This window comes from Perna viridis, chromosome 3, assembly GCF_037379345.1.
Source record: "Perna viridis isolate PV_CMFRI_1.1 ecotype Kerala chromosome 3, ASM3737934v1, whole genome shotgun sequence".
NCBI lineage: Eukaryota > Metazoa > Mollusca > Bivalvia > Mytilida > Mytilidae > Perna > Perna viridis.
In genome coordinates this window covers 34475868-34491564 of record NC_142447.1, presented here as the reverse complement: position 1 = coordinate 34491564, position 15697 = coordinate 34475868, and the positions used below count along the sequence as shown (strand labels likewise).

Here is a 15697-nt window from a genome sequence, read left to right as displayed (position 1 = left end):
GAACTTTTCACAAATTATCTGTGCAGACCTATAAAGTACTTTTTACGTTTACAACGACTGGAATCCAACCGATTGCCTCAATTGTGCTATAAAATGATGTATGAAGCAAACAGTCATGGGCGTAAAAACTGGTGTACAAAAATACAAACTGTATTATTTATGTATGGTTTTGGTGAAGTATGGGAAAATCAAAGTGTAGAAAATGAAGTATTATTTTTTTAAGATTTTTAAACAGAGGCTTAAAGATGTATGTTTGCAGAATTGGTCAGAATATTTATCAAATTCCTCTAAATGTGAGTTTTATACAAAAGTTAGATGGAATATCTGTAAATGAAAACATTCAAAAGTTGTCTTATAATCTACGTTGGTATATATACTCTATTTTATGTTCAAATCATAAACTTGCCATAGAAAAAGGTAGACATGAAAACAAACCACGTGAAAATAGGCTTTGCCAATTATGTAATTATCAAGTGGTAGAAGATGAATATCATTTTGTTTTAATATGTCCAATGCTAGCTGATATTCGAAAATGTTTTTTACCTTCTTGGTGTCAAAACCATGTGTCTACAGAGAAACTTGTATCTTTGTTCAAGTCAAAAGATGTGAACATTTTAAGAAATCTCGCAATTTATATAAAAAAGGCATTGTTAGTTCGAGAAGAAATGCTGTCAATTTGATATTTTGTATTATGTTTTCAATTTTTTTTTTTTTTTTGCAAACATAAATATTGTTATGTGTAATGTCTGTATGAGCTTATAAAGCTATTGTATAATATGTTGTGTTAAATATTGTTCAAATGATGTAGTTGGCATAAATTATTAATTACTTATTGTAAATTGGTACCGTGGGCTGGAGGCCTTTATAGTACAATAAATATATCTTATCTTAAGAGGTATTGAATGATATAAAGGGAATAACATTTGGACTATTTTTGTAGTGTTCATAAGTATTGTAGGGAAGTTCCTGAGATGAATCGATGATGCAAGGTATTTTGATCCTGTTTTGATCAAACCCCAAAACTAGGTCCTAACTAAGTAAATACATATATAAGATCTCTCAATCACCACATATAAAAGGATTGATAGATTAAAGGGATTAACATTTGTTTCTGAAGGGATATTGGCAAATTTTAAGGGGTCAGAGTATTTGCAGGACAGAAAATTTACCTTCAATCACATCTAGGCAAGGTTATTTATTTCCATTTCACTGTATGAAGTATCTTGACTGAGGTCAGAATATTTATTTCAGAAATCTGCCAAGCCCCAACCTCAGTATCAAATGGTTGTTACCTAATAATATCTTAACATGTTTGATTCAGAGAATAAATCCCTGAAATTTGAAAAAGAAATTCAATATTCAGACCTAATTGAAAATGGAGAGTTAATGGAACAGTCTAAAACTAAGTTATTTAACCCAATTGAAAAAGGTCTAGCAAATGAATGTTTGATTTTGAACCCCTAGTTCTTAAACAATACGGGTCAAAACTGCATCCACCCTAAAAAATACAATCACAACTTTCTCAATTGTGGTTTTCAACATTTCAGTTCAATTTAAAAAGAATCCATACTCTTTTAACCAAGTTATTGTAGGCAAACCAGGAGATTTGTTTTTGGCTCCCTTTTCTTAACAATTCAAGTCACAACCCTCAACATCAATCCCAGCCTTCCTTTTGTGGTATGGAATTTTAACCTTCAACCAAGTTATTGCTTAGAAATAAGGAAAATGCACGTTTCTGGCCTTCGTCGACGACAGTATGATACCATTATATGACAGGAAATATTTTATCGTTATATAGTAGAGGTATGGCAACTTGAAAATTGAATTACAAAGACAACCCCAGTCACACATGCTTCTATTCCATGTTCCATAATTCTGTCTCTATACAGTGAACATGTCACATTTCATCTTACATTAAGTTTATTGGAAGAAACAAGATAAACCAAAAGCTTAGATGTCATGTTTTAATTTTGATAAACATTAACAACACTATATGGTGATGACTATTTACAAATGGTAAAATGGTAAAAATTGTTCATTGGGATCTCATATTGTTCTTGTTAAAAACATGTTACTATCACAAATAATGGTCTCACAGATTCATCAGTTCTTATATTTGGTTAGAGAATTGGCTCTTACAAGCATAAGTTTTTAAGAGAAATTCAAGCACATAGTATGTCAGTTGTCAGGTGATGGACTTCTACTTCCTTCTCTTGGTGACCTGGATGGTGAATGACTGTATGATCGTGACCTAGGATTAAAAAAAATATATATTTTTCAAGACAAGTAGCAACAAACAAGAGAAATATAAAAAATTAGAACCATCAGAACTTAAGCCATCTCCTTTTAGTTCATCTTTTATTTTAAAATGATTATTTATGATTGAAAGCAAAGCCCATTAAGACTCCCTCCAAAAATTAAAATTTGTGATATGCATCACTCCACATTGAGGTATGGATCGGATATGATAAAATCTCCCTATTTTTAAATAAAAAATCCAATAACTGGAAAAATGTAAAATTTGAAATCTGAAAAACAAAGACTTTACTACAAATGCCCAAAGTGTCTTGGAAACTGCTGAAAGTGTTTAATATAGTAAAACAAATGGGAAAATCTCTTTTTTCCATCAAGTCTTAAAAGTTGAAAATGTAAAATCTGAAACTTAAAATAATCAAAATAGAACTAAATACTTTCCTAAAGTTTAATGAAAATTGGTGTAAGAGTAATTAAGTTCTTGTCCAAAATGAAAAAAAATGTCCTCTTTTGTACGAATGAAGTTCTATAACTCAGGAATTGATAAGAATTAAAATATACAAAATTTCCAAAGTTTTGTGAAATTGTAGGAAGTTGCGCAAAAAGAGAAATAGAGGGAGAGTCATTGGTATACCAAATGTCCCATCTCATACTGGGAATGAAACCATACCGCTGTCACCTATTTTAAGAGTAGAGCAAAATGTCATCTTGTGATAAGAATAAGTTTCTTCAAATTCCATGACTGTAAATGCTTTACATGACAATTCTGGCAAGTATGAATACAACATTAAAGCTCGATGAAGCTCTGAATTTGAACTGTGATTAAATATTATACACAGCATAGGTTTCAAACGCTGTAGTGTTTCAAGCATTTCCCAAGTATGACATCATGTGAGAAGAAATGATGGAGAGAATTTAACATTTCCTTTGTTTGTGTACAACAAACCTGACCGAAGTCTGTATTGAAAAGAACCATACCTGTCTCTATCACCACTTCTAGAGCGTGATCTACTGTGAGAACGACTGTAAGATTTCCTGTAAACAAAAACTTATCAAATCAAGACGCAACTTCTACAACAAATTTATTAAGGGCAATCAAAGAACACACAAGAATAAATATTTATTACATCTGTATGCATCCATTCCATTACTTTTGAGTTCACCAGAGTAAATACCTACAAATTTAATAAACAGGCAATAACCCATCAATTTGAAAATCACAATTGAAAAACAGCTAATTGTTTTGTTTACAATCTTTCACTAAATATAAATGCATGCAAGAAATTCTTCTTTGTTCTAAACATAAACATGATATTCAGATGTTTCGGGATATATTACCAAGTATAATCCAAACCAAAAAGTCTACTTCGATTATTTATAAGTACACAAACCAACATTCTTAACCCTAGGAGATTGTCATAGTGCATTAAAAAAAAAATATCACATACCACAATAAAGAAAGCTTTTAAATTCTAAAATACAACTTAAATTTACCTGTCACGACTTCTACTCCTGGATCTTCTGTAAATTAAGTAAAAATAATGACTAAATTATTTCATTTTCTTCTGTTAAAATAAGTTGTGTGTACAATTTGTTGAGAATAATAAAATTATTTTATTTTAAACAAAGTGTTAGAATTTTGAGCTGGGTTTGACTTCAGATATTGATTTACTGCTATTTATTATCATCATAGAACTTTGCTTTAATGAAATCATCAATAGTAAGTTATAAGATATATGAACTTAACAATATATATACAGGGATGTCATTAGCAGGCGGCAGCCGGCAAAAATCGCCGGCTACTCTTTCAAACGTCGCCGGCTACTTTCGTACCCCACAAAAATAAAATTCATGAAATATTCTTCAAGACCCTCTTTATATAATATACTGACAATATTCATCCACAAATATTAAAGATTGCACTTGAATGACGCATCGGTGTGACTTTAATGCATTGTTCGGTTGCTAAAATAAATAGTCCACGTTTTTTCCCTGTTTCTAAATATAGACTTTCTTATTTTTACCGAACTAAAAATACTTCGTTTCCGGTCAGCAAAAAGCAACATGTCAGGCCGTAAAAGGTCAAAGCCTGTGACACAGGGACAATCATCTATCTGTAGTTTTTTGTCACCAGGGCCAGCTAAGGCCAAAAAGACAGACAGTGAAAATGGTAGATATAAATTAACAATCATATTATCGATGATATTTAATATCTTATTTTAATTCGATAAAATACTAGCAAGGTCATTGGGTATGACAAGTGCCATTTTTGTCAAAACAAAATTTTCAACAAGATTGGATCGATTGATGGTTCAAGCGTGTAATGAGAGAAAAGATTGATATGGGAGTGGTTAATTATGCTAGTTAGCAAAACAATTTAGAAAAAAAAAATAATTAAAAGCTCAAATTATTTATAATTAGTTTGTGTTTTTAGATACTTGTCATCAAGAAAATTTAAAGGAAAAAATGGAATGAATGTGCATGTGACAAAGACATTTATTTGAAGAAAGAAACAAAGCAAATGGGGAACTTTTCAATAATAAACAACTTGTTCAAAATTTTAAAAAAATATCACATTTTTTAGGCTTAACTAACAGAAACTTGTATAAAAACTGTAATCTTATTGTCCTGTACAATGGCCCAGGAGAGCCCTAGAATGCAGGATATTGCACCATTTACCCCGGACCCCCTGCCGTAATGGGCGGATTCGCCGCCTACTTTATCTAATTAGCCAGCTACTTAAAAACTTAGTGACATCACTGATATATACATATATTAATGAAAGTTATGATTGTAATTCATTTTCTGCAAGTCATAATTATGCAGACATAATTTTTGTTTGTCCATCCTGCACAATGAGATATGCATTTCATCATGAATTATTTGTAAGCAATTATCCCAACAATTATTTCATACTAAACCTTACCTCCCTCTGCTTCGACTCCTTGATCTCCTAATAAAAGAAAATATTAAACATGTCAATCAAAATAGTGATCATTTCTATTAATTATCATTTTAGATTCAGAAAATAAAATCAACAAAAAGCATCTTCACGAATATTTTCATACCTTTCATATTCTTGTCTCATATTAAACAAAAACCTATACTTAAATAAGAATGAAAATATATATATAAGACAAAGTCCAAAACTTAACAATTTAATACTATAAGCTTTAACTCAATATCAATATTTATAAAATAACTTATCAAATTCTTCTAACTTCAAGTATTTCGAAAAAAATATTTAGATAATCTTAAGCTTGGTCATTCAAATAGACTAATAATTAAAATGTTGATGTTTTCGTAGTAAAAAGGACCCAGAAATACTCTTCTAAGGCCTAAAAAAAATTTTGTGTTTCCAGTAGCATCTACAAAATTAGGGTTGGTAGGTATTTTTTAAATATATAAATTTGCAGGACATCAAAACCTACTGGTTTTGCTGCCACAATTGAGACACAGCTGAATACTGAACATATCACTTATCATAGCCATGGCCATGTTGTTTCATATTTTAAAATGAATTGAACCTCCACACTGAAGAGCAAGACAATTCTAGTGAAAAAATCAATGACGGAAATGCTGAAAATCCATATTTTTTTTTTGTTTTTTTACAACATAAAAAAATTAGGGTCAGTTGGGTTACTGGAAACAACAATTTTTTTGTATACGTCTAAAGGTAATATGCTTCAATATCAGGAATCCATACACAATAGGTTTAATTATTTTTAAAAAAATACCTTCTTTCATATGATCGTGATCGGGATCTCCTGAAACAAGAAATGCACAGCTCAACTGGTTTTTGACAATACGCTATGTTCACATGGGTGATAACAATTCCCATTAACATGAAAAATTCCTTAAAAAAAACTTACCAGTATTTTTTGCAATAAATAATAATAAGCAAAAGGGGAGTAAAATTTACTATCTGAAATATCTGACTCATTAATCATCCCAGTTTTCTTTTTGGAACACACTGAATAATTTTTGTATTAATGTCACCACTAAAATACAGGTCTGTTTTTCATTAGATATTTCAAATATATTAGAGAGTTACAAAAAAGTTAGCACATGTATAACTAAAAAAAATTTAAAAAAAACAGAGTTTCAAACTTATTGTAGTCATATGTAGTGAATAGTAAGTTTTAATCGTAAATTACAATTAGTTATTGTGAAGTGTTACAGCAACATAGCACAAGCTGAACATTATGGCTCCTAACTGCAATTTTGAAACTGACTGCATATGTATTTTATTCAGTTAACGATAATGAATTAGTGCATAATTACTTTCTATGTCTTGCTAAAGTGCTACAGCCTGCAGGGCTAGTAAAAATTCACTTCTCAAAAAGCTTAAGACTACTTGGTGTCGCTAGATATTCTCAACTCTGCCATTATAAAATTTATTATATCAAATCTTTCTTCTTTAATTTCTTATTTGTCTTTAGGTGCCACTCAGAATACTCTGTATATTTAAGGCAACCATTGGAAGTTGATATCCACAATTAGTACAACATGTCTGTCTTACCTTCTGTCTCTGCTTCTTGACCTTGACCTTGATCTACGTCTGAAAATTATAACATTATGATTAATAAGGTGAAACATTCTACGAATAAATTTTAACAAAGCAGATATAAATTAAAAAAAAATAATACTCAGCATATATTATTTGACTTTTCAGGTTCAAATAAAATGATGAGAGAATTTAAATGCTGCCATAGCTTGCACTTCAGATCATTATCCTGAAAAAAACAACATACCTTCTAGGACTTCTGGACCTAGATCTGTACCTGTAATAGGATATGTAGTAATGTGTAAGTTGTCCTATCATTTCTTGTTAAACTTGACAAAAAATACTTTAAAGGATATATACTGTTGCAAATAATGAAAACAACATTAAAAACATTATCAGAGTTTTTAGTAGCAAGAATTTTTGAGATATCTATATGTATACATATCTTCAATGCATATCTGTGACCTCAAAATATTTCCTTTTATCATAATACTAAAGGAAGAAATTATATTGTCACAACAAAATACTTCAATTTGAAGTTGAAATCAATTTCAAAATGTTTTATTCTTAGCCTAAATTTTTTCTATTGAAAGTTTTTCTCACCTGAAAATTGTTTTGACCACAGATGCATGTATTTTCATTGGTCATTTGGTCGAATATGACTTGATTTACCCAAGTAACTCATTCTCAGGTGCGAGGTGACAAGCAGGTAGTCATGTTTTTAAGATGTCTTGAATTTTCGTTTTACATGGTTATAAGTATTCAAATATTGAGAACTGTATTTTGTTCTGAACATTTTGCATCCCACCCATCCATATTTCAAATTTAGTGGTATTTTTAACAAAATATTTATCAGAATTTGTATGAATGTCAGTTATCTGAGTTTGCAATATAATTTGAAGTAGACTGAAATATTTTTGAAAATTCTTTTTGTATTTTTTGTATTTCTACATGATCAACAACACCTGCGTTCGTTTCCAAAGTTAACGTTTTTATATATTTATATTCTGTTCTGAATTTTTTAAAAACTAACCTGGGACTTCTACTTCTAGATCTGTGACGTCTGCTTCTTCTATCATCATATCCTCCATACCTTGACCTTTCTTTTCCTCTCATCTGGTTAGGGGCTGAAACATATAATGCTTCAATGTTATTTAACTAATCTCAGACTTCTCAAATGCATTCTACAGTAAGTAACTTAAATATGTACATGTATATTTCTTAACAAAATGGTGAAATCTTAAAACAAAAGACAATCATTTAGCAGACTGTTTGTTCGAATAAATTTAAAATCAATTTTTCCCTGTGAAATTCACATAAATAGGTGGTTTGAGAGTTGAAAGTTGGACATTGCATTAAAAAGTGGTTTTGATGGACCGTTATCTTATGAGAGGATGATCCCAAATATCAAGCCCTGACAACTAGCCTATATAGTCAAAGAAAGAATTGTGCATTTATCTAAAAATAATACTTTTGCAACTTACAAAAGTTTTTTCTGTGCCATACAATCAACCTTAATCATGTATATTAACTCCAGTGCAATATCTTGACCTTGAACTTGAAAGTACAATGAAATACTTACTTTTTCTGTCTCCTCTAGCAAATTCAATTTCTAATTCCCTGCCCATCATCCTTGTTCTATCAAGGTTGTACAGTGCATCATCAGCATCACGTGGGTCTTCATATGTCAATCTTGTTAAGGTGTATTCATCAAAATAATATATCTGCTTTGATTCTGGTTAAAAATTAGAGAAATTCTACAAGAACTCCCCCTTTTCTTAGGACATATTCATACAAAGCATATACAGTATATGGAAACACTGTACCTACATGATTTCAGGTCCAACTGTTGTACTTCATCGTACCTCTGACTGCATCTGTTTCATTACTAAAGCACACCTGTTTACTTAAAAATAAACTTCGCTTTTTTTTAATGTTTTGTTCCAGAATAATGTGTATAAAAAAAACGCTATAGCATGTCTGAATTCTTAAAAAGACAAGTTCTGTAGAGCAAACCATACTTTTTGACAAAATATAAAAAAAATTGAAAGAAATGGCAAAGAAGTTTTTATGGATATTTTAATACAGTTGTACCAGTTTACCAAATGTCATCTTTCTTGACAATGTTGGATATGGTCAAGAATGATGTTCCTACTGTACTGTATTCTTTTTTAACTCTACTTTTTCTGTTCCATATTCTTTGCCATTTTGACTTGACTGTGCCAACTGTATGCTGTACGATATGTAGACTTGACTTTTAAGAAAACTTGACTGTACTGTTCCCCAATTGAGTGAGGACTTGACAAATGAACTTGTGAACTTTTCTGTACCCAACTTGACTTTAAGCTTTCTGTGCTCTCTAGTTATTAAACGAGTTGCTTGTACAACATTTCTGACTGTACTGTAATACTTTGCCCAGTTGGCTTTTGAGTACTATGACTGTATAGTCTGACAAAAATAAAAAACCACAATCAATAAAGTAGTTCATTTAGCATGCTATTATAGTGTAACTAAAAATTAGCATCAAGGATATTGAATATAGGCAAAGCCACGGGGACGTCTGGTATAGTAATCCAATGGGATATAAACATCTGTAAGGTGGCCATATTTACCAAACATAGACCTCATATCCTCTTCCCTAAAGACATAAAATTAAACACAATAAAAACACTATGGCAATCGTTTTTTTTCTTCAACATGTATTCATGAATGTCTAAAATGATATACATTCATCTAATAGAACAATGTGTTAAGAACATAATAAGCTTAAGAAAATTGAATGATTTATGTTAAAGAAATGAAATTCTACCTCTTCTTTCAACAAGCAAATATATAAATCAGTCATCAAATGAAAATGCAAATTTTATACTCTATCAAGGTCAAAAAGTAAGTAAAGTCAGGTATATGAAGATTGTAGCTAAGCAGTGATTTTTCTAGCACTTGTCATTTTCGCAAATGATGAAAATAATCTAGTCTCATTTCATCACCTAAAATCTTTGAAAGTACAACAAACATTAAGAGCTGTAAGCCCAACATTGGCACAAGTGGCTAAATAGACAATTTTATTACCCCAACCTAATTACAACTCTCAATAGGTGTCAAAATTTTGTGGAAACAATCACCTAATTCACCAATTACACTAATCAGGCACATGGAGTATATGTCGATCTTTGACCACTCAAGCGTGAAAGTTCAAATGCCAGTAACAATTGCTGCTAGAAAATTCCCTTACTTCTCATTAACTTCGTCTCAAAATGACATAAAAAGTAATTTATCATTTATTTTTGTACATCAAACTTGAGTGTAAACCAAATGTGGGTAATTATGTCACTACCCCGGTGTCACTACATTTTGTAGTTGCACGTCAGCAATATTTACGATCTTGAAAACATCATTTATGCTATCTATTAATTCTACAGAGACCAATACTAAATATAACTGAAAAATAATAACTTGGTCTGGTTCCCAAAAGCACAGTTGAAAATTGTGCTAAAAATAGAATCTCAGGAGGCAACAATAGGGATATACTTATTTGAAAATTTTATATCTGTCCAATGTAGCACTGGTGCATGTTAAGGCAGTTCTATATCTACAGTGTGCTAGATATATTTTTGTGTTTCTACAAACGGTGGCAATGCAGAAAACAGCATTTTTTATATGAAATACATGTACATTTAAAACTATGCCAGGGATGTACACTTGTATGTCCCTGATTAATGTAAAGGAGTGTAAAGGGATTTCTATTTTTGATGATTCTTATAAGCTGGGGAGTTTCTTTTTTAATTAAATCTCAGGCATGCTATTCGGATTCTCTAGAAAACATGCTTTTTCATGATAGTGGAAAAAAATGTGCTTTATTCATATGCAACGTACATGTACATTAAGTTTTATTTAATGTCTTTACATGGTGCTGTAAATCACAGATGATTCTGAAATATCTTGTGTCACATGCAAATAGTTCCGTACTTTGAAAAAATATACCATTAAAATGGTATTCATTTTCTCAAACGAAAGTGACTAAAGCTTTCAAAATCCTGAAAAAAAAAAACCTGAGCTAAGGATTTAAGTACATGCAATTTAACCTAAAAACCATATATTTAGCATCCAGTAATAAATTATGGAGTTTCATAAAAAATCCACTATTTTTTTATGCCAAGTTTCATGTCAAGACTGAAAAACAAAATGGAGTTTATTGCTATCCTATTTGTTAACCTATCCATCAAGAAAGAGGCTAGTTAATGTCATTTATCCAGTCAGCTATAAATCAAGGCATTTCTGAACAACAAAAAAAGTGTGCAGGAAAACACATTAAAATAATTCACCAAACCTCTTCAAAGGAGCACTACAATTACATTCTAACATGCTGTTTAGTAAACAAAACTGACCCAGTTTAATTTTGTAAAGCTTACAGTGGTTACATGTAGTACATGTGATGGTGAACGAGTATATATTTATGTATAAAAATATTCAGAATGTTTCAGTCCTCTGCCATGTCTGTTTCTCCCTTCTGCATTAGATGGCTGATTTTGAGTACCTAGTTTATCATTATGCAAATAAAAAATATATGAATAGTCTAATTTTCTAACTTCCTTTTGAGCTGACATATAATCCACCAATTGACATATACAAGGATAGACCAATTAACATATAATTCACTATTTTCTCAAAAACATCTTTAATTGAAAAAGAGCAGTCTTTTCAGGAAACCATGCTGAAGTGTGATGACATTCCTGTCATTCCTTTCAGGTTCTAGATGTTAACACATCATGCTGCATTTAAATGAAAATTGCATTTGTATGTTCACCTATTGTTATTTTATCCATTACATTGACCCTAATTACCAGTCAATGGAAATCAATGTGTGTGGTCAAGTGAACATGAGTTTCACTCAACAGGTAAGAGCCAGGTATTGTTCAATTGAATAGGAACATATGGAATTGGTCTCAGAAATTTAACACATAATATAGAGGTGAGTAGGCTGAAAATGTACATCTGACGCCATATGACCCCCTATGAAAGAGTGAAGAATTCAGTTTCTATTTGATCAGATTGTTGTGTGGACAAGATTTGTCAATGTTCTTGCACTGAAGCAGCATGTTAACCTTTGAAGGTGATAAGGGCAAGTGATTCTTTACATTTATGACATACGATGAGGTGAAATGCTGAATTTAATGTTACCAATATTCAATATTGCTCCAATTAAATATCAAAATCTTATATAAGTAGAAGGAATATTATCTCCTATAACTATTGCAATAACAACTTATGGAAAATGTCCTTTACTGTTGAAGATATAGAAATTTTTTTAAATATTGAAATTATATATACAATATAGGTACATTGTCGAAAATTATTGAAGATATGTGATGAGGTGAGGGCACGGGTAGGAAATGCAAGGCTTTAATCATAAAATTGTTACAGATCCAATCTGGATTCATTTTCGTCTAGTTAATCATTCTCCGATTACCCTGGTCAGCTGATTGATCACTGACAATTACCCGAGGGTTAATTACGACAGGATGTAGCTAATGAAGGTGACACTTCTTAATTGGGATGCCCTCCATTTTGCCCTAGCTAGGACACTGTCAATTGGTGGATTATATGTCAAATAGTGGTTTTCCCTGACCTGTTGGTATTATTAACATAATACTGCAATGTCAATTAATGTGCTGTCAATGTGTTGATTGAAGCCACAAGGAAACCTAAGAATAGACCCTTTTGTGCCAACTGTGGGATAGTCGATGAGTATTTTGTGGAACATACTCAACATACACTTCCGCAAGGAAAATTCTTTTGTTACCCATGCCCTACCTCACACAAGTGTATATTGAATTGAGCATGCACAACGTCTTACCACAAAAGTGTCTATTGTATATCAAAATATGTAAAACATTCTTTTAAAGGGCTTAATTGACCTGTCCTTTGTTAAAATAATCAATGCAGTCCTCACGTACAAAAGATTATTTCACAAAACTGGACAACTTGTTTCACAGGAGAGGACAAAAAACCCGTTGGCGAGAACTACTTGGCCGGTACATTGAAATAATAACAGGCCTCTGTGATCGTCATGATTATCTAGTCTAACTCCATGCATGATAAGTACCCTGATCCGAATCAAAAGTTACACCATTTGTTCTGAATTACAATGATGAACAGTGCTCGACACTAACGGTTGTCCGATTGCCCGGGAAAAGTAAAAATCTCGTTCGGAAGTTAAAGTCAATGAGTGCTAGCCCGATTGGGCAAGTAAAAAAAATCCAGGTGTTTGAATTCAAAAAGTTTAAAATAATTATATTTATCTCGAAATATCTTCAGAAAATTTCTTGTTGTTAATGATTTATTCGTCAGGATTCTTTGGCAACTTGCACTGCTATTTTCGATCTAATCTGGTTATCCCCTTTCACAGGTACAAGTGTTACATAAAAAACTACCAATCGGAAAGCGCCACTATAAAAAACAACCAGATACCTTTTCCATTTCGATCTCTGTTGAGAGTTTGACGGTGACATTTGAAGTAAATTTTGGCTGTAATAAAGCTTAAATGCATATTTTTTCAATCAGAAACTTAATAATACTAAAAATTATTGTTACTTTAAACATATAACTCCCCCCATTAATCTCATAAAATATCAAATAAGTGCCGAAAAATGTGAATCATGTCTTGAAATTTACACCCAAAATCGGCACCAATTGGCAAATAACACGTTTACAGAGTTTGACATCTGTCAAAACAGGGTACATCTTATATTTTGTCAGTTTTAACAAAGTGGTCAAAAATGGCCACACAATTGTCACACGATCACCACACACCATTTATTTGCAATTCCAAAAAGGTGTAACAATTCATGAAAGGATACAGAATAATTACATGTAAGAAAACATTGACAAAAACATTCTTTGTCTGTTATCCAAACTATTTTATTACACAAATGGCATGGTATTTGGACAAATACAATTTTCTGTCAGGAAAATGTTGGGCAAGTGGTTTTGGGCAAGTTAAATCTGTCATGCACTTGCCCGAAGAGACAAGTTGGTTAAAATTTTAATGTCAAGCCCTGATGAAAGTTATAAAGCAAATCAAGGGTACTGCATTTATACAGAAACGCAAGAAATGTAAAAACAAGCGTGCAATTCTGATATCAAATTCAACTTCAAAAGGTCATCAACCCGAAATAAAAATCAACAAAATGATTAACCTAACGGTATCTGGCACATTTCTAACGAACAAAGAAGAATTTGGCGGTCTTGAGTAGCGGGACATCTTCTTGTCGATTCACCACGCCAAAATGGAATCCGTTGGGTCAAGTACGCATGCGCCTTTTCAAGAGCAAATACGTGAAGATTTCGAGCTTTCTTCGGACTATTTCGGACCCTTTTCTTCGACAACCATGGTTTCTGTAGTTTGATTCATTAATCATTTTTTAAACTGTTTATCTGCCATTTTAAGCACATCCAATGAAAGTATCACACAGTTTACATAAAAAAATAAAATAATAACAGATTTGAAAACAAACCCCATCAAAATCAGTTGAGAAATTTTAAGTCTTTAAAACAAATAATTGCCCCATCTTTGGTTCAAAGGGGCATTAATCCAATAACTTTTGGGGACCAAATTTCCAAAAATTATGTATAGTAATAAAAGTTGAGTACTTACTACTTACCAACTTTTATAAAATAGTGTTTTAGTTTCAGAGGTTGACAAGGTGCTTCAGTTGTATTATTTGGGACATTTTTAAGTTCAAATAAAATTCCAATAAAATTTCTTTTAATACACACAGTAACAAAAATAGTGTCCTCACAACCTACAACTGTCGAAGTTCTGTAGTTTCAGATGATTGCTTCAGGTGTACTCTTTGGAGAACTTTCAGAGAGGCACTACTCCAACAATCCCTTGCAATATGCACACCTTGCTATCTATCTATCTAGTTTTATGGAATTCTGTTCAGCAGTTTGAGAGAAGTTGCACTGACAAACTGTGTGATAGACAGAAAGGACAAAAACAATAAATCTGCCAACCAAAAGGGAGGCAGATATAGTCATCTTTATCACAAATAATACTGATTATTGTTCATTGATGTTCATCATGCTATATAGGTCCTTTGTCAGGAGTGGATCCAGGATTTCAGGTAGCGGAGGGGTAATTGAGTGAAGCGAGGCAGTATCATTTTTGGGGGTTAAATTTATGATTTCATACAAAAAATCAATTTTTTCTCTCTCCTAATTTTAGTGGGTAGTGGGGGTGTGTGTACCAGATCCACCGGTATGAGTCCATGCCTGCTTCTGACTTTATAAAGTGCTCCCTACACCTTTTAAAAAGGTCAGGGTAATTCACATGAAAAACAGGCCACTCAACCACATTAGAGGCAGATAAGAACATACTTCATGCAAGCATTAACATCTATAAAGAGAAAATTGACAGAAAACAGAAAAGGGCTGGGCACCTGTGTCCTCCTAAAACTGTAAGTAGGGAACACAAGGTCATGCAAGAAGGATCAACATTTTGTTTTTATTGTTCTTTCTGTGCAATCTCTTATTTATTGTTCCCTAATACTTAAACATGTAAAATGAAATTGATATATTATAATGTACAAGGATGGTGATTTGAACTCAGAAGCTTTAAGGCATTTTGATAATTTTCCAAAGGTTCATAAAAAGGCCATATTAGTCTTTTTTTTTGTTGTTTTCCTTTCAGATATATATTTCTTACACCAAAAAAGTGGGAGACAATGCTTGGCGGAGCACAGCTACATACCCTGTGGAGGTCCAACCCTGAACAGATGGGGTAAATGTGGACACAAAATTAAAGCTTGATACAACTCTCAATTTTGATTGTCATTAAATATATAACACAGGATAATACTTTGACCAGAATGGAAGTGGTCAAATAAATACTTGCAATAAGACTTTTAAAAGAAAACATCAACAGACAAACAGATT

The 15697-nt window shown here is 31.9% G+C and overlaps 1 protein-coding gene and 1 long non-coding RNA gene across 4 annotated transcripts; one reads left to right on the top strand and one right to left on the bottom strand.

The window, feature by feature from the left end:
- Positions 1 to 1950: 1950 nt before the first annotated feature.
- LOC148621990 (serine/arginine-rich splicing factor 12-like) lies at positions 1951 to 14093 on the bottom strand. 3 transcript variants are annotated; one of them, XM_088571432.1, is made up of 11 exons: positions 13957 to 14093; positions 9294 to 9398; positions 8343 to 8446; positions 7794 to 7887; positions 7008 to 7037; positions 6776 to 6814; positions 5991 to 6020; positions 5180 to 5206; positions 3748 to 3774; positions 3232 to 3288; positions 1951 to 2251 (listed from the first exon to the last, which is right to left on the bottom strand). In XM_088571432.1, exons 1-11 carry the CDS (start codon positions 14019 to 14021, stop codon positions 2179 to 2181), a joined length of 651 nt encoding a protein of 216 aa, XP_088427558.1. In that variant the 5' UTR covers positions 14022 to 14093; the 3' UTR covers positions 1951 to 2178. The 3 variants fall into 3 exon arrangements, with proteins under 3 accessions (XP_088427558.1, XP_088427559.1, XP_088427560.1); XM_088571433.1 differs by lacking the exon at positions 7008 to 7037; XM_088571434.1 differs by lacking the exons at positions 9294 to 9398; positions 13957 to 14093 and adding an exon at positions 8839 to 8977.
- On the top strand, positions 14086 to 15583 carry LOC148621989 (uncharacterized). Its single transcript, XR_015920528.1, has 2 exons — positions 14086 to 14151; positions 15453 to 15583. It is a non-coding gene; the product is annotated as an uncharacterized LOC148621989 (long non-coding RNA).
- Positions 15584 to 15697: the final 114 nt, after the last annotated feature.